At 50.6% G+C, this 24,291-nt stretch overlaps 1 protein-coding gene across 1 annotated transcript in view; it reads right to left on the bottom strand.

Moving 5' to 3' along the window:
- Nucleotides 1-18,048, bottom strand: part of EPS8L2 (EPS8-like 2) — a 32,922-nt gene extending 14,874 nt beyond the window's left edge. Inside the window, exons 1-5 of the mRNA XM_009993556.1 lie at nt 18,000-18,048; nt 4,829-4,893; nt 1,340-1,501; nt 301-450; nt 78-157 (exon numbers count right to left, since the gene is read on the bottom strand). Of these exons, the coding sequence (XP_009991858.1) occupies nt 78-157; nt 301-450; nt 1,340-1,501; nt 4,829-4,893; nt 18,000-18,048 (506 nt within the window). The remainder of the gene's footprint in view (nt 1-77; nt 158-300; nt 451-1,339; nt 1,502-4,828; nt 4,894-17,999) is intronic.
- Nucleotides 18,049-24,291: the final 6,243 nt, after the last annotated feature.

The following is a 24,291-nucleotide window of genomic DNA, read 5'->3' as shown; positions in this document are numbered from 1 at the left end:
AGGCTGGTGTGCAAGTGCACCATTGTAAATGGGGCTTTTTTCCTTGCTTTACTCCGCCTGGATCCTGCAGCACTTACTTGAGTGTCTGTGGCCGTATCTTCTTGCCGTGCTTGTGGTCTGCCAGGGCACTTTCTATGTCCTCGTGAACCATCTCCGCCTCAAAGAGAAAACAGGGATGTCTTTAAGGGCCCTGCTTTGGAAAGGACTGAGGGCTCTGAGTGGATGAGGGAGGAAGGGGCTGGCAGACAGCTCGGAGCATATTTTGTTCTGTCCCAGCCCAGCAAGGAGGGCTCTGCTCACCTCCACCTCATCACAGTTGAAGAAGTGGATGTCGGGTTTGTGCTGCTCTGAATCCTGGCACACCAGGAGCAGGATGGAGGAGTAACGCATCTGGTTCAGCACTGTCTGGCAGTGCTGCACTGTAGGCAGAGGGAAGTCCTCGAGCTCCTCCTGGAAGAGAGAGAGGAAGGGGTTGGGCAGTGGGGAACTACTGAGCTGCTGGGGAATGGCCCTGTGTGTGAACTCCAAGCGTCCCTGTTTGAGGAGAGACCTGGCAGAGCTTGTGCTTCTCAGGGTGGTTTGCTGGGCTCTTTGGGGTTGCACACCAAGGTCTGCAGAGGGGCAGTGGCTTGGGACTGCAAAGAGGAGAGGGCAGGATGACAAATAGAGAGAGCTCTTGTTCTCCTCTGGGCCCTGAATGTGGGCCCTAGCTTGAGACTGCAATAACCTCAGCTTTGTTCCTCACCATCATTGTGCTGCTGTGCTCTACCTGCACCAGTGTGCTTGTGCATCCCAGCAGAACACTGGGAGGAGAGATTCTCTCTGTGCAGGGTTTACCCACCCCACGCTGTCTCCTTGGTTGACCTTGTCCTTTAGTTTCCCATTGCTAAAAGGAGGGCAGCACCATCCCTTTCCCCCTGCCTCCCTGTTCCTTCCCCTCAGATCAGGTGCCTCATATGCATGAACATATGTCACCTGCCAAAGCAGGGCCCTGTGCTCAGGCAGGAGATTCTGAGTGGTATTTTAATGCAAGTAAAATGCCCATCCCTCTCTGCTGATGCTTCATGCAGATCTCTGGACCTGTCTGTCTGCATCACTCCCACGAAAAGCAGTTTTGCTGTTGGCCTGGAGGACAGCTCAAGGTATCTTTCATCTGGACTATGTGAATAAATCATCCCACACCTACCTGCCCTTTGATTTAGAGGCAGCCAGCCCCTGCATACCCAGGGTGGGTGTTGGTAGGGATTTGCCTTTCTTTGGGTTCCTTAGAAATGTCCCTGCCAGGCAGAACAGGGAGGGCACCCACAGCAGCCTTTGTGTCTGGCAGAGCTCTGGGTACCTGTGACTCGCAGTCCAGTAAGCGGATGGACTTGTCATTGACTTGCAGCAGCATCTCCTGTGTCCAGATCTTCTCCTTGGAGTTGAGCAAGATGAGTTTCCGGATAGCATCGTCCACGGTCACAATGGACTCACTCTTGTCCATGATGAAGGTGGCCAAGTGCTAAAGGTGTGAGGGGGAAGAAGGAAAAAAAACACATTTGAAAGAGCCTTGTTGGTGTGTGTACTGAAAACCAGCGGTGAAACCCTCTCTAAAGGCTTGAACTATTGTTTGTCAGCTCTTCAGAGCACCAGCAGGAAAGAGCTGCTGCAGGAAGTGTCTGTTCTGGTTGTTGGTACCAGGCTGTTTGTAGTGGTGAGAGGTGAGGGTTTCATAATGCAGCAAGGCTTTTCACAACGGGTTTTACCACTTGCATATTTATCTCCTCATATGTCAATGCCAGCAGCTCTGGATCCCATCCAGCAGCGCGTGTTTGCCAGTGCTTTGTACACACAGCTTAGTCCCTGGCTGTTCTGAAACTGGCTTGGAAGTTGAATTACGGGAGTTAAACATCACTAACAAACTAAAGACACTTGTGTTTTGCTTATCTCGTGAGGTGGGAACATCCCTGCCCTGACAGCCCCTCCGGAGCAGGTGACAGCCACTCCAGAGATCCCGGTGACTTCTCTCTGCTGTCATCAGCAGGCAGGGGGAGCTGGCATTGCTCCGGATGGGGAGCAGGTGTGTCTGCCAGCAGAGGGGACTACAAGGCAGGAGGAGCAGGAGCTTCACCTGCTCAGAGCTGTTTTTCTGTGCCATTGGCCCTGTGTGAGTGACAGCACGGCCAGGCCACCTGTTCAGGTGACAAACGGGGAGAGCCAAAATGCAGGAAGGTAAAGGAAACGGTCCTGGTTCATCTTGTTCCTTTGCTGCCCTGCTGTGTTCCTGGTGAGGAGAAGGGGAAGGAAAACATGCCCAACTGGGAAGCAGCTCAAGGTTTTCCCCTTCTCCAAGGGAGAAAAACAGGAGGTTTTTGGATGGGGAAGTTATTGGCCTGACTAAGGGGTCTGTGCCACAGCTGGTGTCATGGCCTGCTGCTGGGAGGCTAGTCAGGCCAGGTCCCAGCTCTTTCTCTCTTCCCTGGAATATCAATGGCTCATCCAGCAGCATGACCCTCTCACCCACTTCCCCTGCTCAGGGCCTTTTGGGTCAATAACTCATTGCTGCAGAGTCAGCTGTGGGACAGCTGAGGAGGAACCTTCCTGGCATGGGAACCATCCTGGCAGGGGCACATTTGCTGTAGCGCTGGGGACAACCGCAGGAGCTGTCCTGAGGAGCACCTGGTGTTTGTGTGGATGTTGGCAGTGGGATCTCCTGCTGGGCTTTGAACAAATCCCACGGCCTGGTTTCAAAGCCAGAGCTGGAAAAATGGGATACAGATACAGCAAGCCACAAATAGGGATATAACATTTGGAGAGGCTCTTTGCTGTCTCTAGCTCAGGGATGAGTTTTGCCTGGCTTTTCTCCCTCTGATCCCTTGTCTTTGCCTTCTCCCAGTGTTCAGACAAACTCTTCAGTGTTCAAGCAGTTTCTTTCTGGTGCTGACTCTGCTACAGTGGTGCCATGTCAGGGTCCAGTGTGGCACAAAAAGACAGTCTGTGTGCCAGAAGACTAGCAAGTAAGACCTGCACAACGCAAGAAGAAAAGGAGAAAGGACTGGTGGGAAGGAATCTATCTGTCCCAGTTGCAGTCTCAGCTCATGAGCTGATTCAGTAACCCCATGGGTAGTGTCCAGAATCAGCATGTGGGTCATCAGAGGACAGGAGAGTTGCTTGGGAAGAAGTCCTTTCTACCTGTAAAAGCCCAGGGAGATGCAAAGCTGGAAACAGACTAAGAGGCAGCAAAGGCTGACCCTGCTGAGAGAGGATTTGTGGTGACCAGTTTGTTGTCAAGGTGGTTGTTGGATAATTCATAAAGGCTGGAAGGAGCATAGCAGAGGATAAACACTGCAGAGTGTGAGACCCAGCCCTGTGTTCATAAAGCAAAGGTATTGGGTGAGGCACTGTCTAAATAGAACTGGCAGGTATTTCAGCTGAAAGCTGAGATTAACCATGCAATCAGATATGAAAAACATGCTCAGGTATGTGGCTGTAATTGTAAAATAGTGCATGAAAAGGTATTCACAAAGTCAATATTATCTGTGCAGAGGTGACAAGCCCTCTGCTTTGTGACAGGGGGGAGAATTGGTTTATACCTAGTGACGGGCATTCTTATCTGTTCTATTATTTTAACTGCCAGGTTTACAATCTTAATAAATTCCTTTGTTGTTTACTATTAAGTAAGTTAATTTTCATGGAGAGAAATGTTACTTGTTTAACTTGGACTCTTAGAGTATTTTTTTTCTCTTCAATTTTCTTTAGATACTGGTGGAGGATAAAGGAGAGAAGCTGGTTGCTGTCCTTGATTTCTCATGATTGAGGTGGTTATTCAGACACAGCAGCTTTTGTAAGAATGAGCAGTGACTCCCTCCACTCTGAAACTGATCAGCTTGTAGGTTGCTTTGAAGGGTGTAAAATGCCTCCTCCTACCTCACTGCCTGCCACTGAAATCCTGTTTGCCCTGGTCAAAGTTCAAGGCAGAGACTGGCAATGGTGGCATATGGCATAATTAAGGAAGAATTTGTGTGTGTGTCACTGTTTAAAGTCCCTTCTCTGCTTTATTTGGTAGGAGTGACTGATGGGAATGGCTGGCAGGGCCACTGTGGGGCAGCTGACCCTTGAGTTGGTTTCTTTGAAACCAATGTTTCCAAACAAGCATTTTGAAAAGTCTCAATTTGATTTTAAGCAACTGAGCAGGCTCCTTTATTTCTAGCAGTCTAATTGGGCTCTCTGCCAGAGTGGGGTCTTAAACCAGAGAAGAGAGGGCCCTATCCACTAAATAGGAACCCTGTAAAGTGTTTTCCTTTCTTGCCTTGCCCAGTTTTCAGAGAGGAATGGTCCTGTGGTGTGGAGGCCACTGCATGTTGTATTCCAGGGACAGCCAAGGCAGGGGGGCCTGGCTGGCTCCTCTTTTTGAAGTGCATGTCTGTGACACTGGGAGATGAATTTGGCTTAGTGCCTGCTGTGGTCGAAGGGTTTGGAGTTACTTGAGAGGACACAGTAGTTGAGGGAGGGCTGAAAGGTGATAGTTGATGTGGTCTGTGTTATTTGGGCAGATGAGTTCCTGTAATCACCACTAGAGGCTTGAAATAGTGAGGGGACCCAGCTGGGTGGGCAGCTCGGGAGATAAGTTTATCTACAGGCATTCAGGGCCAGGAACTGGAAAAAAGATGTCAAGCAGCCTTGCTGTTTGCCTCTCCCAGGGTGTGTACAGCAACACTTGCTTTATGAAAGAAGCTTCCCACCTCCTCTGTGGCCTCATGAAGGCGCAGGACAAAGGAAACATGTTGCATTGCCAGCATCTGTCCCTGCCACTGCCCTTGCAGCCCCTCTGTGTTCATTGCACACTCACCTGGACGTGGTACTGTGAAGTCTCGTGCATAATGACATTGGAGTTGGAGTATTTTTTTCTTTGTTCTGCAAAAAGAAAGAAGAAAACAAGCCTTAATTGTAGTGGCTGTTTATTGGTGTGTGAGGGGCTGAGACCAAGAGCTCTCCTGCTGGGCTGCTACAGGCTTCCCTTTGGCTCTGAGCTTCAGTTGGAGTGCTGGGGTCAATAAGAGATAGTAATTATATTCACTTTTGTAACAAAGATTGGCAAGTCGAGTGTGCAGGGTACACAGCCAGGTGCATCCCTTCATGCTGCTGCCGTGGTTCCTGGAGGTCAGCTCTGTTTGTGGAGGAAACGAAACCTGGTGCAAAAGAGAGCCCCAGGCAGTGGAGGATTAGGGAAGCCCTTGGAGGAGGGCTCTGAGGTGAGGGCTGGCTAGAGGAGGCTGGCAGAAGGCTATGGCATGCACGTGGCAAGAAGAAAAAAAAATCCACCCACAACCCAGTGGTTTGGACATAAAAGCCTTTTTGAATCATCCCCCAGGAGACACCTCTGCTTTGCTGTGACATTTCCAGTTTGCTTTCTTGCATTTCCTGGCACGCAGTAGGGAAGGGCTGTGGGCACGGGTGGGAAGGGCTGTGGGGATCAAGGCCAGCCAGTCAGAACCCGAGTTTCTTGTACAACATTTTTATGAGGCTACAAATCTTCATTGCTTCCTGCATTTCTTACTGGAAAGCAGCAGTAAGGAGCAATTTGGGGAAGAATGCTAGGAATTTAATGAGACTATTGAATATAATCCTATAAGACTTTACCCTGCTAGCTTTTACTTGCTATTTAATTGGTATTTATCCAGGGTTTCCTTATAAATCCCTTGGTTGAATTGCAGAGGAGTAATCCAGGCACGGGATGATCTGGGAGCACCCAAACTGAAAACATCTTCCTCACCAGCAGAGGACATCCTTGGATCTCTGGTTTGCTCAGAAAACACCAAGGCAGTTTTATACATTTTCACCTTTCTTAAAGCCTGTGTGAGAATATCCTGCAGTCACAACCAAGGGGATTTCACAACCCCTCAAACCCTGGGGCTTCTCGTATTTTAAAGGAGTAAATATTTATCTTAGTTTATCTGTAGCTCACTTCAAAGCTCTCTCTAATGCCTTCCCTGGGATGTTGGCTCCTCTCTTGCTTTCCCCTTTTCTTTGAAGACAGAACTTGTGGTCTCATTTAACAATTTTCACAGTAAAGGGACTGGCACATAGAAAATTAATCTCCTCATAGGAATTCCCTTGGTTCTTCTCCATATTTTTGGTGCAGTGGTACCAGACCCAGGTAAACCTTCCCAAGATATTTTTTTCCTTTATATTTTTAGTAACGTCAGATTTTAATTGACAAACACTCCCCAAAGTTTTACAAGAAACACTGTTAAAATCAAAGCTTTCCTTGGTAATCAAAATACTTTTTTTTTTTTTACTGATAAAAAAGATGGAAAACTGAAGATAAGTGTGTTTTGAAGTGCAGACAGTGAAACAAAGTGAACATAGAGCAGGGCAAGGGCAGGGCAGTAACTAGAAGGGGCTGGAGATGGGAAGGAGCTCTGGGAAGGAGCAGGATCTGCTGGATTAGTGACCATTTTGCCCTGCCCCTGGATGGCCTCTGCCTGTTGGGATGGGCTGTGGGCAACCAGGGCTCTGGGCACTCCTTTAGGTGATAATTAAAGAGGATAGCAGCCTAATGAAGGTGCTGGTGATGTAGCTCCTCCCTGGGGACACCATGGCTTGTTTGACTTTCCCTTTTGCTGGTTAGTGCAGCAGGACCAACACCTGCCTGTGCACTGAGTTCTGCCCTGGTTTGCTCCTGTGCAAATCCTTTCTCTCTGGGGAAATGAGTACAGCTCAAGGAGTTGCAGGAGCTCGAGCAGTAGTTCTGCCTTTACCACTGTTAGTGGCTTGGTTTTCTTGTGGTTTTTTCCCCTCTCTGTCCCTTCTGTAAAAGAGTGACTGTTTCCTATGTGCTGTTGCTGCTGTTCCACTTAAGTTACCATCCCATGTATTTCCCCTGTGAAGGGACCCCCCGGCAGTTGGGGACAAGGGGTGCAGAGCACCCACAGGGGGGAAAGCTGTTGTGGTCAGCAGGGTGATGTCTGAAGCAGTGCTGCTCCAACAACCTTTTCCTTCTCTTCTGCCTACATCCAGCAAAAAAGCTCCCTGACCCCTTCACCCCCAGAAAGTGCAGTCCCCTGGTTGCTCCCAAACTGTGGAGTTGTTTTCTACATGATCTACTAAGCCTGTCCTTCCATCTTCTCCAAAGAGAGAAGGCAGTTTGCCACCTCTGATGTGTCTTCTGCCTGGCAGGCAGGAGAGCACTAGCAGGGAGTAATGCAATGAACAGAGCATCCTGCTGGGACAAGAGCAGAAAACATGCCCCCAAAGCACCAGACTGGACCTTTAGCTTAGCCTTGGGACCCTCCTTGTATTCAATTCTCACCTGAATTGCTGTTGTTTAAACCTCTGCAAAGGAAGGAGAAGCTGAACCTTCTGCCTTCCCAGAGAGCTGACAGGAGTTTAGATGCATTATGGGGACTTGTCTCCTTGGCATGGATTGCCAGGATTGCTGCCAGTGTCCTTCCTCACCAGCCTGGGTGACCCTGCAGGTGACATGCAGCTTCATGCCTTGAATTTTCCTGCCTAGAGTGGGATCAGTTTTTGAGTCAACCCACCCGGCCTCTGTGACTGCTCCTGTTCCAGGTTACTTGGATTTAGCTCATACTGAGTGGGAATTTGGGGTTTCTTTGGCTGTCCTAAAATCAGAGAGCTGGTAAGGAGGGTGGATCAAAGCTGGTGATGGCTGAATGAGCTCAAACCTCTCAGGTATATTAGGCTGCAGAACTTCTGCATTGGTTTCTTGCTGAGTTTCTTGCTCTCACTTCTGTGACCTGCCCTGGTTTGGGGGTGCAAAGTGCTGGTCAGGCACCAGGGACAGTGGATTGGGATGGGGGATTGGGGCTTCGCTTGGGTTCCACCTCATGACTTTTCCCCAGCCTCCCTCACATTTCCGTCATGATTTTATTTCTCTTTGGCTTCTGTGGAAGGAGAATGAGAGTGGCCCTGGGCAGTGCCAGCAGATGTCCCTCCACAACAAGCTTGGGCCTGAAGGGCTGCTTTCCTTGGGATTTAGAGCAGGATTTTCACTTTTCTCCTTAGCCAACCGAGAAGAGCTTTTAAACTGAGCTCCTGTTGGTACTTCTCTGAAGACTCAGGGCTGAGCAGTGGCAGCAAACCTGTCTGTGGGGCAGGAGCACACTGAATGGACAGCAGACATGAAAAGAGATGCTGCTGCTTTCACTGGGAGCCTGGCAGGGGTGGATGGAAGCTGATTTCAAACTGATTTCTGAAGCTTTTTAACACTTCCCTGACAGTCTTGAAGCCCCAAGTGTGCCATCAGCTTGGCAGGATGCCCAAGTACTTTGCATCTTGTGTCTCTGTGACTGAAAACAGCAATGTGCTTTGCCTCTGCAGCTGATTCCTGGTAGCCCTGGAGTGGCAGCTGGTCACAAGTACAACTGATTTATTTAATGCCTCTGCATACTGGGAGAGGCTTTAGCAGAGACTGCAGATCTTCTACACCAGCAGCACCAACTTGGAGGTGGAGCAAGGATAGTTTGTGGGGAAAGACCTCAGACACCCAGCACAGCTCCCTGCTCAGCCATTAGCTTCAAGAATGACCTTGAGTAAATTAATTAATATTTCAGCATGGCACTTCCCACCTTAGGCTCGCATTGAAGGGTCAATGGCATTTTCTGTTTGCTGGGTGTTTTAATTGCAGTCTGTCCTACTTCAAATCTGGGGCAAGGTCTGGAAGAGGGGACAGGGCAACACACACCCCAGGGATTCATGTCTGATGTGAGGAACTTTCTTTTTTCTCGGTAACCTCAATTTCCTCACTGAGCAGTTCTTGTGTAAATAGATGACACTAATGGAAATGAGAACACCCCATCTGTGTGCAGTGGAGACAAACTGGGATTTTAAGACATCCCATTCCCTCCTTTTTAGAAGGGAATGGAAAAAGCTGAAGTGGTTGTTCTGAAAATAGAGTTTTTACATTAGGACAGGCAGATGTCTTCAGCCCTCGGAGAAAGGGTGCAGAGCCAGTCAGGAGCTGGTGGGCCCCAAGGAGGAGAAAATATAGTGGGGGATGGGGTAGTCAGAGGGAGGCTAAGGTAGGGCTGTGTTTCTTCTGGTAGAACAGCCTACCAGTCTCTGGGCTGGCTTTCTGGTAGGAGAGAAGCAGCCTGGACCAGCCTGGCTTTATGGTAGGAGGGAACCAGCTTGGCTTTCCAGTAGGACAACAGCCCACAAAGCTGTTGCAATGATCAGGGCTGCAGCTGGTTGACTACAGACTTTCTGGGGTCCCCTCTGGTGCCTTTGCCCCATCCTCCAAGCTCAGAGAAGCTGCAGGTGTCATGGTCAGAGGAAATCTCTGCACACACCTCAGAAAACGTCTGGAAATCTTGGGGGACCTGCTGGAACCTCGGAGCTCTGCAAAGCCCCTGCTTCCCATCACCTGCACTCGGGGTTAAGCCAGAGGCCCTTTTAGCCATTTGCAGCTTTTTCCAGCCACAGAAGCAAGCCCCAGGCCTGGGAGAAAATGCAGATGTTTCCCCTCCCTCTGTTGATCCTCCCTGGGGGCATTTCTGCATTACCTTTAAAAGCTGCAGAACCAGAGCAAAGTGCCTGTACTTTGTCTCAGGATGCCATCTCAGAAGCCGCCCAGGGTGAGGAAGGGGGAGTTTCTGCATATTCTCTTTCCTGTCCCTTTCTTTAAGAGGTCTGCTTGTTCCTTCTCCTGAAATCCCTTCAGTCTCATTGGCTTCTACCTGGCCCCCACGCCCATGGAAACTTTTATTTTTGTGTTTCCTCCTGGCATCTGCAAATACAACTGCGCAGCCTAAAACCAGCTGGGTGTTCCGGGGACAGCAGGGTGCCAGGACACTGAAACCTTCTTTCCTCACATTTAGTTTTGATTTAAACACAGGAAGAAATAAAGACCCAGGCTGCAAATGACTAAGTGGTCAGTCTTAGACCACATCTCTCTGATAAGTGTGGGGGCTTTACAAGAAAAAAGGGTGGGTTTTTTTGCTGGTTTACTTCAGAGCAGTGTGGTGAGATATTGCAGACCTTGCTGTGGATGCATCATTATTTGCCTGGGCTTAATCCTGGCTCTGGTCCTGCTGGGCTGAATGTGCCACAGAAAGATGCCTGCAGGGAGAGGGCTTGACTCTGTGGACGAGTGGTGATCCTTTATAGAATCATAGAATGGTGAGGGTTGGAAGGGACCTTAAAGATCATCAGGTTCCAACCTCCCTGCTATGGGCAGGCTGCACAAACCTCATCCAACCTGCCCTTGAACACCTCCAGGGATAGGGCTTCCACAGCCTCCCTTGGCAGCCTGTTCCAGTGCCTCACTGTCCTCATGGTGAAGAATTTCTTCCTGATGTCTAACCTAAATCTCCCCTCTTTCAATTTCAGACTTTGCCCCTTGTCCTGTCACTGCCCTCTCTGGTGAAAGCCCCTCCCCAGCTTTCCTTTAGTCTCCCCTGATATTGGACAGCTGAACTCCTTTGGCCAAGAAACACTCCAGGAGACAGGTCACTTGTCCTGGGTGGCTCTCCCACTGTCCTGCACAGCCCCCTCCTCTGTCTGCTTAATTTTGCATTAATGACCACTGGCTCATTAGCAGCAGCAGCTAATTTCCTCCCGGGTTTATCTGACACCTCTGGTATGAGGACACTTTGCATTTCTACAGCTCTTGCAACAGAGAAGGCCCCAGCTCTGTGGGGTGTTATCCAACCCCCTGCCTGGCCCCAGGAGACAGAATTTGCATAAACCTTATGCAATAAATAAGCAGGACAGGAATACAGGGATGATTCCCCCCCAGATTAGGTGGCAGCTGCTGTGAGAGGTTGGACACCAACCTGCACCTGAGTTAGGTTCTGCTGTGCCCTTCAGAGGCTGCAGAGGACCCTGAATAGAGCACAAGCTGGGGCTGTGAAGGGCAGGGAGAGCTCCTGAGCTCTGGCACTAGTGCAGCAAAGGTGCTAAAAGCTGCCATGTGTCCACAGTGACCACCACAGTCCTTTCACTCTTCTGTCTGCCAAGAGGGCTGAAGAGATGAGAAAACAACGCAGCTTTGTCTCTTGCTTTTGGGGTCTGGCAGCAAAAAACCTCTCTCAAAGTGTGGGGATCCTGGCTCATCTGGAGGGAGGTGGCAGATGCCTTTTGCTGTGGTGGGAACTCACAATCACACCATTGCTGAGCCCAAACACTTTCTGTAGGACTGGGGTGGGAGATCCAGGAAATTCTGCATGATTTGGGCATGGGTGCCATGTCGGACACACACAGTTCATTGGATTGTCTCATCTCTTGCTTCTAAGGCCCAGTGAACCCTAAGATGCTCCTTTCAGGGAGGAAAAAACCCCTATAAATGGTTCTCTCATTGAACAATTTGGCTTTAATCTTGCCTTGGACTCAGAGGTGTGAGGGAAACTGCAGGGATGTCCTCTGTTGCCAGTATCTTATGGATGAGCAGTGCCGTGGGAATCCTGTTTCCCACTGGCACCACACAAGGAAATGGGAAAATCTCAAACCACTGCAGAGGGAACAAGGTAGATTTTATCTGAGGACTCAAAACTGGGTGCTGGGCTGAAATCCCAGTGAGGAGGCTACAGTCTTGGCTGGAAGGTGGAAGGGAGAGTGTCCCCTTTGGCTTTGTTATGGAGTGAAAAGGATGAAAGAGAGTAATAAATGAGGGAGTGGGGAGAGCAGGTTTGATGCACATCCTGGGGGGATGGAGTTATCACCTTGGTCCAGGAAGCCAAACCCCATCTTTCCTGCCAACTTCCCTCCCCATTTCCAGGCAACACCCTTTCTAGCAGGGAGTTCGGACCTGGCTGTGAACGCTCCCTGCGGATTGTGCGTGGGAGGGGTGGGCTGGCGGGAACAGCTCTGCCCACTAGGCCAGCTCTGCTGAAATAACTTGGTGGAGGAATAATCTGGGGGGAATTGGAGACATTCTTCCCTGCAGGTGCTATGCTGAGCTGCAGGGGGGTCCCGGGCTGGATCCCAAAGCTCAGTCCCAAGATCTCTCTCCATCCATTTACATTCCAAACTGCTCTGAACAAAAACTCGCTGATGCTTGTGCCATACACTGAGGCCAAAGTCAGTTGTGGTGTAAACAGGTGCCTCTGTAAGAAGTGCAGCCAGTTGTACCAGCCTCCCCTGCCCTCCATTCACATCCTTCTTTGATTAATTAGTGAGTTTTATCACATGGGATCCTCCCTCATCCTCCCCCTCTCTCCCCATGTTTGTTTCTAGCCATTGCTGGGCGGAAGGCACAGCAGAGGACAAGGGGGATGGACAAATTGTGTGTGAAGCAGCCTGTGAGGAATCAAAGCTGTGTGGGGTTAGGTTTGTTCTCACTGGCAGTACCAGACCACAGACCTCTCCGTGATTCCCTGCATCCCTGTGACTTCCCTGGCTTCTGCATCCATCAGAACAGCCTAAGGAAGGTCCGGGCTGTTGCCTGCTACAGCTTGCCAGTACTTTGTTATCTACACATCATCTAGCAGTGCACGTGCTCTTTATAGTAACCTGGCAGTGCACCAGGAGCTATTTTTTGTACCAAACTAACAGGTCAGGACACAGCCCTCCAGAGGAGAAGCAGAGCAGCAGATGCCTCTTTCTGCTAGTGGTGAGGATACAGATGTGCTGGGCTGGGTTAATAAAGCAGTGTTAGGAACCAGCCTCCATCCCCAGAGCTGAGCAGGAGCCAGATCTGAGCTGGCAGTCTGACCCCACAGCTGTGTTAACACAGCTCTGCCCATCCCACAGGTTCCTGCTTCCTGGCTGGGTGGGAGGATGCTCCAGGTCCTGCAGGGTTAGTACAGGAGCTGGTTTCAGGCACTGCTGCATCTGAGCTTCCAGCATGGAGGCATCTGCAGGTCCATATACCTTGCCTCTGCTCCTGCAGAGGCTTTCCCTGCTCAGGGGTCCCCATGGCCAGGAGAGCTCCATTTTTAGAAGCATCTTCGCAGTTTCTTAGGAAGCATCAAGTCCCTCATTTTCCTGTTAGCACCCTGGGACTTTCAGAGCTTGTATGAGTGGCTGTGATGCTGGAAATCTTTGCTTAGGGCAGCTGTCACTCATGGGTAACATGTTGGTATGTGCTCTAGGAGCTCTTGAAGTGAATGAACAGGCTCTCATTGAGGCTGGAGGCAGCCAGAGGTCTGAATGGGCAGTGGCTGCTCCCCTGGTGGCATGTCAGCAGCTGCTGGTAGGTGTCAGGGAGCTGAATTCCTCCTTGACATGTTTAATATTTGCCACTAGCTCAGCCCCAAGTGCTCACATTCCTCTCTTATTAGCTGAAGACACAACCCACTCTCGTAGAGCAAATAAAACCCTGGCCCAGATTCTGGGTTGTGCAAGGACTGAGGACATCAAGAAACACTGTGTGCTTGTGTCCAGCCTGCCAGGGAGCGTGGACAGCAGCACTCTGTGCCAGGCAGGCACTAGGGGCCTTCCTGAGGAGGAAAATCAGGGTCCTGAGGAGCTGCAGGGGAAGCTCAGGGCTGGAGCTCTTCCTTTTTTTTTTGTTTACAACCAGAGCTGAAGAAATGAGCCAAATTATTTTTCACCAAACAGTCCAAAGCGGTGTTTTCTGACCTTGCCATGGCTGGTAATGACATTGTTTGAATGTCAGAATACATTTAGTAAGAGTGGAGGAACTTTGATTTAATTAAATCAATTAATTTACTTGAGGACCAAAAAACCTCATCATTAAAAGTTTCTCATTGTTGCCATGAACCAACAAGCTTCTGTTCCCAAGGTAATTGTGCACATCCAACAACCCATTTCCATGTTCCTCTGAACCAGCTTTGAGCAGTTTACTCCATGCAAGGAGAGAAGGAACCAACAGGAATTCTGGCTTCCTATTTTTCTTCCAGCCCTGCCTCCAGCTGGACTATTAAGTGTCCAAGGCTTTGAATAAAAGGGTCACCCACAGCGCAGGGTTGGAGGGGAGCCAGGGTCATCTGAAGCTGGAATCTTGGGTGGAAAAAGGGGATGTGAAGAAAGAAGCTGAAATGGCAGCGAGGGAGGAGACCCCTGTTGGGAGATAGGGAAGGTCTGTGCAGACCCCCAGGACTTGATTTGTGACCATTAAACACAATTTGCTCCTTTGCTGTCAACTCTGATGGCAAAACTTCTGCCTAGGCAGTGGCTCCTGAGTGCAGCCATTACCTGTGGTGGCTCCTGTCCCCACAGCTCCCCAAGGAGGTGACACCTGTCCAGGGCCACAGGAATGGCTCTTCTCTTTGTCTTGGTGCCCTGTGTCTGGTTACAGCACCAAAGCCTTTCTTGGGTTACGGGGCTGTGCAGTGTCAAGTGATCCTGGCTGCTCAGCACCACATTTCTCCAGCCTAACTCCTGCCACAGGCAGTTTCTCTTGCTCCAAAATCCCTTTTCCCAATCCTGTATCCCAACAAATTTAGGTCTTTCCCAGAAATGAGCTTCTAAAGGATGGGGTGGCCAGGTTGGAGGCAACTGGCTGGGTCTCACAGGTCTGGATGTGAGACATTTCAGGTTTCCTGGGCACTTCTGTGTTCCAGCATTGTGACGAGCAAATACACGCATGAAGTTGGCCAGGGGTGCTGGAAAGCAACTGAGCACAGCGGGGACAGGCATGGCAGCCAAACAGAAATGGGCTGCTCTGAGCACTGCTGCAGAGCCACTGCCTTCCTACAGCCCCCCAAGAAATCCACTGAAGCCATTAAACTGTCCTGAAGCCTGTGCAGCTTCTCCTGGTTACGCTGCCTAACCCCTCACAAGAGACTGAGCAATCAGGAAAGCAGCCCAGATGAACACCTGCAGAAGTCCAGCTGGTGTCACCACAGAAAGAAGCCCACTGTGGGAAGCACTGTGCAGAAACCCTTCCTTCCAGCCCTTCCCTTGGCTTCTGCCAGAGCCACAGTGGTTTCTACCCCCAGGCTCTCATCTAGGTTCAGAACGGACGCCAGTAAGTGGAGAAGCAGCTTAATTTATTTATGGGGTGCATTAACATTTATTCAGCTGGTTGCTGTGCATGGAGGAAGGTGGCAACATGATAGGTGCCAGCCATTCCCCCTGCTGCCAGGGAGCTGGGGCTTGCTCTCTGCAGGCAGCCACAGACTCTTCCAGAACATGGAGCTGAGCAAATGTGATGCTGTTTTGCTAAGGGGGTAGGAAAGGAGGAGTGTCCTGCTCCCATGACAGCCAGGAAGCTCCACCAAGGACAGCTGAGCATCTAGAAAGTGTACCCAGCTCTGACAAGCTCTGCTAGGGGAAGATATCTCAGGGCTTTAAGCCAATTTCTTTGCAGAATTCCCCAGTGACTTTGGTTATCTCTCTGCACCCCTCTGTGCTCCCCACAGTGAAGAAGACACGGTGTGTGCCAGGTACTTGATGATAAGGGCAATTACAGTAGGCCAAGGGTGACACTAGGGCAGCCACCTTTCCTACCCATCACAAGCTGTGAAGCTGTGTAGACCCACATGGCCCTGTGAGTGTCACTCTGTGTCTTTGAACCCCCCAGAGCAGATCCCCACTTCTGTCATCCAGCTGGCTTTCTCTGCACAGCCTGGAGCTGCTGCTCAGCTTCAGCCTCACCACAATGCTTTTAATTATCCCTCCCCAGGGTCTCACCTGATGTGGCTTTAACACTGCCAGTAAATCCCTGTGGATGCTGGGGACACCTTGGCTCTCAGACAACAGTCATTTCCCTGCAGCTGGCACTCCAGTTGGGTTAGGCCAGTAATGAGGGCTTGGACTGGGCCTGCATGTAGAGCCCAAGTACTTGAGCTGCTGGCTCAGCACCTGCCTTCCTTCCCCCCATCCCCTGTGGCCAGAGGCACTCACCCTATTGCAGAAAAAACATCTTAAGAAAGCTAAAACCAAGGCCTCATTCACCCGGGGATGATATTTAGCCATCTGTGTGCACTGGAGCATGTGTGTACATTGCCCAGTGGGCTTTACATGCAGGAGATCTCTGTGTGCTGGGAATCTGGGAGTTGTTGCACTCCTTTCTTTGGCAGCATGTACAGGCTGAGGGCCCAGCCTGCTCACATGGGGGGAAAATGGAACCGTGGAGAGCCCTGTGAGCTCTGAACATCCCTCAGCAGCATCATAATCACATAAGCAAGGCCAGCTTGGCTTGATGTGATTTGTTTTGTTATGAAACCTAATTCTCCCTGGAATTTGAGTTCTTGCCTGCCTTCCACCCCCCAGTGTGCCAGCTCACAGCAGAAATTAATGCTGGGGGAGGGAGGATCTGAGTGCGAATACTGGTTTGACAGATGCTGAGTGTCCTGTGACAAAGGCTCCCTGCCTGAGTGGAGCAGGTTTCAAGTTCTGCCAAGCAAAACCCCTGTGGGTGTCCTCATGCAGGGCTGGCTGAGCCACCTATTCACACTGGGAATTACTGGAGCCCTTGGAATTCAGCAGTGGCAGGGAAATAACTGGCAACTGATATATCCCTCTTGAGGGTTTGGCCTATGGATTTACGGTCCCCATTTAAGGCTTGCTGGAATTCAGTCAGAGAGGTCCCATCCCTGGTGAAATTTGCTTTTTGGGGTGTGTTAAAATGTAAAAGATGGAGCTTGGTGTTGAAAAGGACTTATCTGAGAAATGGTGTTTGTTTCCAAGACAGTTTCTCAGCCTTGGTGGTGGAGGCACTGGAGGCTGGTGCTGAGGCAGCAAGCCAACCTGGAGCTCCTGGTGAGATCCCACCCCCACACCGACAGGTCAGAGCCCTGGGCTACCTCTGCCCCTGGGTGCCACCCTGCACACGTGCCATGTTCCCAGCACAGTTTTGAGCTCTCAGTTTCATTTTCACAGGTCTCTTTATGGTTCTCTGTTTACTTGGCAACTATTTCCTGCTGCCCCTGGCCAGGCCGCAGCAGCATTCAGTGCACAGCAGCAGCAGTGATGCTGCTGGAGGAGCTGATCTGAACTAGCAATCCTGTGTGCAAAGTGGAGCAGCACCCAAGCATTTCCACATCTCATCCTCTTGATTCTTTCTAGGCTTATCATGTGTTTTTTCACCTCCAGGCAAGTGACTTCCACCATTCAAACCCCCACTTGGCACCTGCCCATCGTGCAGCATCCAGGCCAGTAACACCAAATTTCTGTTCTACTTGAATCCCCATGTTTCAATTCTTTGCAGCTAATCAACCTCAACAATTACTTTGTTTAGCACTTCATCCATTAAGTATAGCCCCCACCTTCCCACCAGCATCCACTTCTCCCCAGGCAAGACAGGTCAGTTGTAGGACACTGCTCTGGGCCATTCCACGCAGCCAAAACACCTTCAGCTCCCAAAGTCCCTTCCCAGGGACAAAGAGATTTCTGATCCAAGTACAAGCTCTCCAACAAGGGGCACACACAGCCTGTTTGCACCCAAAAAGAAAGCATCAGCTAGGCAAATCCACAGCTCAGGTGGGAGAGTCTGCAGGCTTGGACTCCCCAAAAGTCACTAGTGTTGTCCCAGACAAAGCCCCATCTTTCTCTCTAGGGAGTCACTGAGGGAGGTGACATCTCAGTGACTTTCTGCTTGTCCTGCCCACCCCACAGGCCAGTCTTCTTCACCTGGGATACTTTAAGAGAGCTGCTGTGATCAGAAATAACTGGTATTGATGCCTCAATGTTCTCTGTGGCTCCTCTGGACCTGGGCTGGTTTGTAACCAAGCTGCAGCTCAGGCTCTGCACCAGCACCCATCCTGCCCATTCCCTTCCCAAGAGCCAAAGGGCGCTGGAGTTTTCATGGTTCACTGAGTAGTTAGAAGAGGATAATCATTAACCTGCTGGGGACAGCCTTTCTTTTGTTAGGCCCTTTATCAGGTTATCTTGCTAACATAACCGGAGAGGATCTGGGCGGGTGTGTCGGGAAGTTTATCTGTTCCCCAAAATCACAGCTGTCCCCAGGTGGTGGCAGAGAGGTGAGCTGTGTTTTTGCTGCCATGCCAGCCCAACCTGTTGTGTGTGGAGGTCTGGATTCATGTGGCTTTGGTCAAGTTCCACCCCAAAACTCCCCAACAGCCACATCCAGATCTCCAGAGGTGCTTTTGCTGTAGGAAACCTTAGATGTGCTTGTGGGCACGACTCACCATACAGGTCCTTTGCGCTCAGCTTGGCGGCTCCGTCCGCTCTGCCCATGCTGCCACTGCAAGAGAGGGAAGGTACCAATAACCTGTCAGCTCCTGGATCTTTCTAACACCTGCTTTCACACTGCAGCTCATCAGCACAGCAACCCTGCAGTCATCCCCAGCCCTGCCTTCCTCCTCATGTCCATTAGACGTGGTACCACTTGGAATTGCCAGGAAAAGCATTTGCTTCTCTGACTGTGCCGGTGGCTCCGGCTGCAACCCAAGCTGATATCCACACCGTGGGCACATGTCACTAAACCCAGCAGCCAGAAACAGGAGACAGAGGAGCCCGTCTAGGCCTGTCCCCACTAGAGTTACCTTCACACCCTGTGTCCCCTGGAAGGATGTGGTGGCTTCTGGAGCAGCTGTTTTAGGGGCAGCAGCTCCCAGTGACCCATAAATGAGGTTGTTAGAGGGGGCAGTGCAGGTTAATGACCCCTCTGTGTGGTACCTGAGGCAGTGAAAGTGCCAAGGTTAAGATTTCTCATTAATGGACCCTTTTGAGATGTCCTCCTTGAAGGCAGGTGTAGAACATGGTCATATGTAAAAATGCAGAAGGGTGTAGTTGTGTTTAAGCACTTGAGTTTTGGGGTGCCAGGTCTCTAAGGGTGGGTGACACCCACTGCAGGGCCATCCCCCTGTGCCTGGGTTGTGCACAGCCAACAGGTAACGTTTCTCCAGCTCAGGCCTGGCAGGGGAGGATCAAAACAGGACCCCTAGACTTCAGGTGCTGTGGTCAGGCTGTCCTGCAGGGTGCAGGGAGCCAGTGGGTGGCCAGTGGCTCCTTTCTGCTCTGTCACCATGTGCCCCTGAGAGCAAGCAGTGGTTCATGATGCTTATACACTTACACTCTGCTCTCCAGAGACAAGGAACATGCAAGAAGGAGGGAAATAGCTGGTGGCTCTGGCTCCCATCAGGAAGCTGTGGGCTGCTGTGACCCCCAAGCTGCAGGTGGAGGAGGTCCCAGTGTCCCTCTCATCTCTCTGTCCATGAAGTGGCATTAACAATCCACAGCATGCAGGGCATGAGAGGTGAGAGGCAGTTGTGCTGGCTATGTCCACAGCTTGTGAGGTGCCCAGGAAGGGTGAAACAAATACCAGGGACTTGAGGGGAAAGTGGGACCACCTAGAGATGCCCCTGGGTGGTAGGAAGGATTGTGGGGCCAGCAGTGAGGCCCACCATAGAGATCCTTACTTTGTTGAGCCAGGGTTGCTGTTGAGGGATCCCTTGAGACTCATGTCGCTTCACAGGACAGGCAACTGCAGCAGAAGCAGAAGAGACAGAGTTAGTGACCAGAAACTACTCCATCAGATGGTTTATCCATGTGTATTCTGCCCTTCCCACCTCTGGCTCAGGGTCTCCGAGCAGCAGGGTGGGCAGACCAGAGCAGCCCCATGAGCACAACTGGGTTTTTCTGCAACTCTCTGTCTGGTAGCTCAGAGAGGTGGCTCAGACACCTCTGAAGGTGACCCATCCCAGGTTGTCCACCTCTCCCCTCTTCCCCATCCCTTCCAGACTTTGTGGCATTTCAGCACATTTCTTCCCATCAAAGCTGGGACTGCACTTCAGCAGGGACTGGTGTGGCCTTTGCCTTTCTGGCCTCTCAGAGGCCATCAACAGCCATGCAGCTCCCTGTGGCCACGTGCTGAACAGTCAGTGTCCTGAGGAGTTTTTCATGCTCATAGTGCCATGATCTTCTGTTATGTTGCGATTTTGAGCTCTATGCCAGCTGTTAAAGGACCCTGAGGGGAGGGTATTGCACAGGGAAAGGTAAGATCATTGAGAATGCTGCTCCACTGGCAGGATGAGGATGGAGAGAAGTTTGCTGGGGTGGCTGGAGGGAGGGGCAGACAGGCTCAGCTCACAGGTTTTTTTTACCTCCTCTTTCAGAGGAGAATTATAAATAATATGAGAGAAGAATGTGAGAGATCCAGGTACTGCTCTGAGAGCAGACTGCAAAGTGTGTGTGTGTGTGTGGGAAATGGGGCAAAAAAAGTATAATACAATCTCAGGGGATGCTTTGTATTGGAATCCAAGGTATTCACCTCTGCTCCAGTGCAGGAGTTGAAGGAAAGCCAAGACAAAGGCTTTGGGGTTTTTATTTGCCTTTGAAATGCTCGAGGGGCACCTGCCCACGGGCTGGGCACTCAGTGCTGCCCTTTTGCTTTGCCTGGGCAGGACACTGCTCACCTCATGGTGAGGATGTCAGAATTCAAGGGCATGGCTTTAAAGTACTCGGTGTTGGCCTGAAGGAAGAAATTCCTCAGTGTCTTTGGTGGGCTTTCCTGCCAGGGGACCTGTGGATGTGCTTGGTGTGTGCCGTGGGCTGCGTGACAGCTGCCCCTGGCAGGCAGCAGGGCTGCCTCATGGAGGTTCTTCTTAACTGAGCTTGGGCTAAAGTCTGTGTAATCCCTGGGGAGTATTTTGGAGTAATCCCTGGTACCTGGGATTTCCCCTCTGGAGGCTGGTTATCTCTGCTTCAGGGCTCCTTGTATCCGTTTTTATTCCTTGTGTTGGAAACATTTGTGGTCTTTTGCTCCGTGAGTTTCACCCTGCAGGGAGGGCGGCTCGAGAGATTTCTCACTGATCTTAACAAACCTACATGCCTGTCTGAGGGACATACTTTGTGGAGATCCAGCTCTCCTGGCAAAGAACAGGGGATGTGCATGTGCTGTGGCACTGCACAGCCACACAGGGGTACATGCCCTGTGGTTTGGGCTGAGCCTGGCAGCCTCCAGCCTGTTTTGTGGCACAGTGACACTCCTCAGCACTGAGACACTGCTGGCAATTACCTGGAACTGCATTTTGTAGATCATCTCTTAAATTCTTCCTTTTTTGGCTCTCTCATGGTGGATACCAAAGTCCATGCACACACACGTAAATTCATATAAACGTAGGAATAGAAACTTGGTGTTTTGCCAGCTGCTCTGAGCGTAATAAAACCCGTCCCTGTGCCCGGGCTTGGGTACCTGTGAATTTTTTCCTCTGTTAATTGCTGTCTGCTGGTTTCCTTTTACAGTCTTCAAACTGCCCCTATCTCCCAGATCTCTGTGTGCATTAGCATAAGATACCTAGAAGGGGGAATGTGCTCTAATAAACCCAGCTCTGGGCAGTTTACTTTACACCACCTGATCAGTTCAGCCCAGGGCTGATGACCAGAGCTGGGGAGAGACCCCATGGCAGTGGCAGAAGTTGCTGCTCAGCGTCCTGGGTGAAGTGGGGCTGGCCACAAAACGAGCCAATTCTTTATTTCAAGGTAGTTAATAGGTACTGATGGGATGAGCTGGGCTCCCCAGAGCATGGTAGGATGAGTTCCCATGTAGCTTGACTGGTGGAAATGCAACCAGACCTCTGGGTGCCAGAATGACTTGCCATGGTGCTGTTCCACATGTGTGGTGGGAACAACCACCACCCAGCAGAAAGGTTTTAAAGGTTTTATGCCATTTGTGGTCCTGTTGTCACCCAAACACTCAGTCTTCTGCCTGCCTGAGCAGAATCACTGACATTTCAGTGAGGGGCTGGTTGTAAGGTCATAGAATCAGTCACAGAATGGGTTGAGAGGGAGCTGGAAGATCAGTATTTGTAACACAGTAATCCCAGGGCCCCTCTCCCTTCACCCAGCACCCCCGGGACATTGTCCTGTCTTCCTGCACCCAAAGGAAGCCATGAAAACTGGAAGCATCACCAGCCCCTGCCAAATCAGCAGGTTCTTATCCAGCTGGGCCCCCTTCTTTTTCTTTATTCATGCTGTTTTCATTCTTTAACCTTTGCTTAGTTCTTCCTGCTGCTTTAAGGGCCGTGTCTGTGCTCAAACGTGAGCTCATGGAAACACGGGTCTGGTGTGATGCTGACCCCGTTAAACCAGGACAGAGCCTCACTCCAGAGCCTGCAATGCAGTTTGAAATTGCCTGATATTAATTGCATCCTCACTGGCAGACTGGGGGGTCATGAGGGTTTGTGAGAGAGAGAGGGTTTCACCTTTAAGTGTGGATGGAGCCAAAGATAAGATGAGAGGTGAGATGGGGTCATGGATCCCTGGGGGGATCCCTAAGGGCTCTGACAGGCTGCAAGCACTGACATGTGTGTTGTCTTCTCCCTGTGTCATTCCAGCTGTGGGTCACACTTCCGTAAGTCAAGGGCTCCTGATCTCTCCCTTATCTCCCTGCAGGGAGTGGCTGCTCTCTCCTCCTTCTGAGCAGGAACAGGAAGGGGAGCGAGAGGCAAGTTTGGCCACGTGTTGTGTGACTGTGCAGGGGGTGCCCTGGACTCAGCCTCATCAAATCCAGGTTGCAGACCATCACCCACTCTTCTGAGGGTGCAGGGCAGTGTTTCTCTATGGGTTGCCAAGGAGCCAGCTAGGGCTGGAATGGTGTTTAATGGGATGGGGGCTCCAGCAGCTGAGCCAGGCTTAAATTGTGCTCACAGGGACAAACAGCAGCACTGCACTTGTGCTGGGGGGACTTTCTTAAGGGGAAGCTCAAGTGCCTGGTTAAAGCCTGGCACCATGACCGTCCCAGGGCAGGAGATCCCATGTGCTGAAGCAGAGGGCATTGGAAAGGCCAGCAGAAGTCAATGCTAAAGAACGTCAAGGTGGGTGAAGTCATATTGTACTTTAAAGCAAAGGAAATCTCACTCCCCGATTTTTCCAGACATTCTTATCCTTGGAGGTCAGATATCCTCCCAAAGACACATAGAGTCAGGAGTCAGCCTAGCATTGTTGTCTGTGCTACCCTTCTGTACTTTATAGCAAATGGAAACGGGCCATACATTGTTTTGGCTTTCTTTGAGTCTCTTTGAAGGGGGAGCTGCCACACTGCAAGGGTGGAGAAGTTCTATGGGAAGGGAAAGAATAATGGGCCTCTTCTCCGGGAGCTGATCACTCCTATTGTTGTACCTTATTTTTATTAGGAATAATTCTCCCTTGTCTGCTGTGGCCATTCATTTTTGTGCTTCTTGCAAATGGAAGGGGATTGTGCAAACTTCTGGACTTTGGGTGAAGACTGGACAGCTTGAAATTGTGAAATGCTGGTGCGTTTTCTTAGGGCTATTATTATAATCGCTGTTAATAACAATAGCAGCACCTTGTGTTTGTGGGTTTTTCATCATGGGTCTCAGAGTACCTTTAAGAGGATGATGTGGCAGAGTGGGCTGGAGAAAGTGTGTTGGTGTCAGAGGCTGTTAGATGATATGATTGTAGTTGTGAAATGCTGAGCAAAACACAGAATCATGGAATCACCAAGGCTGGAAAAGACCTTTAAGATCATCAAGTCCTGACACAACACAACAGCTTTGCTGGAACAACAGTAGAAAAACATGGCAAAAACTCCCAAAATCTTAAAAAGTGACAAGCTACCTAGCAGGAACAGGAAGTTTTTCCTAGCTTGGTCTATCCTGTTTCTTACAGACCTTGTCTTTGTTTCTATCACTCATCCCCTTGAAATCTGCCTGGTGTGATGGGACTTGATGCCCACAAGCTCGTATTGAAATGTGTTTACTGACACTGAGGGTTTAACCAACGTGGCACAAAAAGGGTCAAATAAGGTTTGATGTCTGTGGCTTCAAGTCTTTCTTGGCTGAGTTGGATCACCTAGAGTGATGCCAACCTGCAGAGTGGTCCCTGAGGCCCTGTCAAGTCACCCTGAAGGTGGTGGTGGGGAAAGGCTTCATGTGGCAGCACTCGAGAAGGTGGTGAGGGAAGGCTCTGCTCCAAGGCTTGGGCACTGGTGAAATCTCTGTGATGGAAACACTGCCCAGGGGTCCTGCCTGGGCTGGAAGGGGGCAGGTTTGAGCAGGGTGCTGCTGTCTCTGTGCCAACTGGATGGGTCAGGCAGAAATGCTAGATTAGCAAAAGCCTCGGCCAGTAACATAAAGCGTCGGTTAGAAACATTAGCTCCCACCACATGATGTTATCTTCTGAACTTCCCAGGGCAACAAAGCACTGTCTGTCAGGGCTGCTGGGTGTTTGATAAGGGAATGGCATGCTGGTGAAAGCTGTTGGGTGGACTCTTACAAAGACAGGCTGAGAAAGTTGGGGGTGTTCAGGCTGGAGAAGAGAAGGCTCCAGGGAGACCTTAGAGCAGCTTCCAGTGCCTGAAGGGGCTCCAGGAAAGCTGGGGAGGGGCTTGGGACAAGGGCAGGGAGGGGTGGGATGAGGGGGATGGATTAAAACTGGAAGAAGGGAGATTTAGGTGAGACACTGGGAAGAAATTCTTTCCTGTGAGGATGGTGAGAGCCTGGCCCAGGTTGCCCAGGG

This window comes from Chaetura pelagica, unplaced genomic scaffold, assembly GCF_000747805.2.
Source record: "Chaetura pelagica isolate M959 unplaced genomic scaffold, ChaPel_1.0 scaffold613, whole genome shotgun sequence".
NCBI lineage: Eukaryota > Metazoa > Chordata > Aves > Apodiformes > Apodidae > Chaetura > Chaetura pelagica.
Note: the sequence above shows the minus strand (reverse complement) of the source record. Positions and strands in the feature narration are given on the sequence as shown.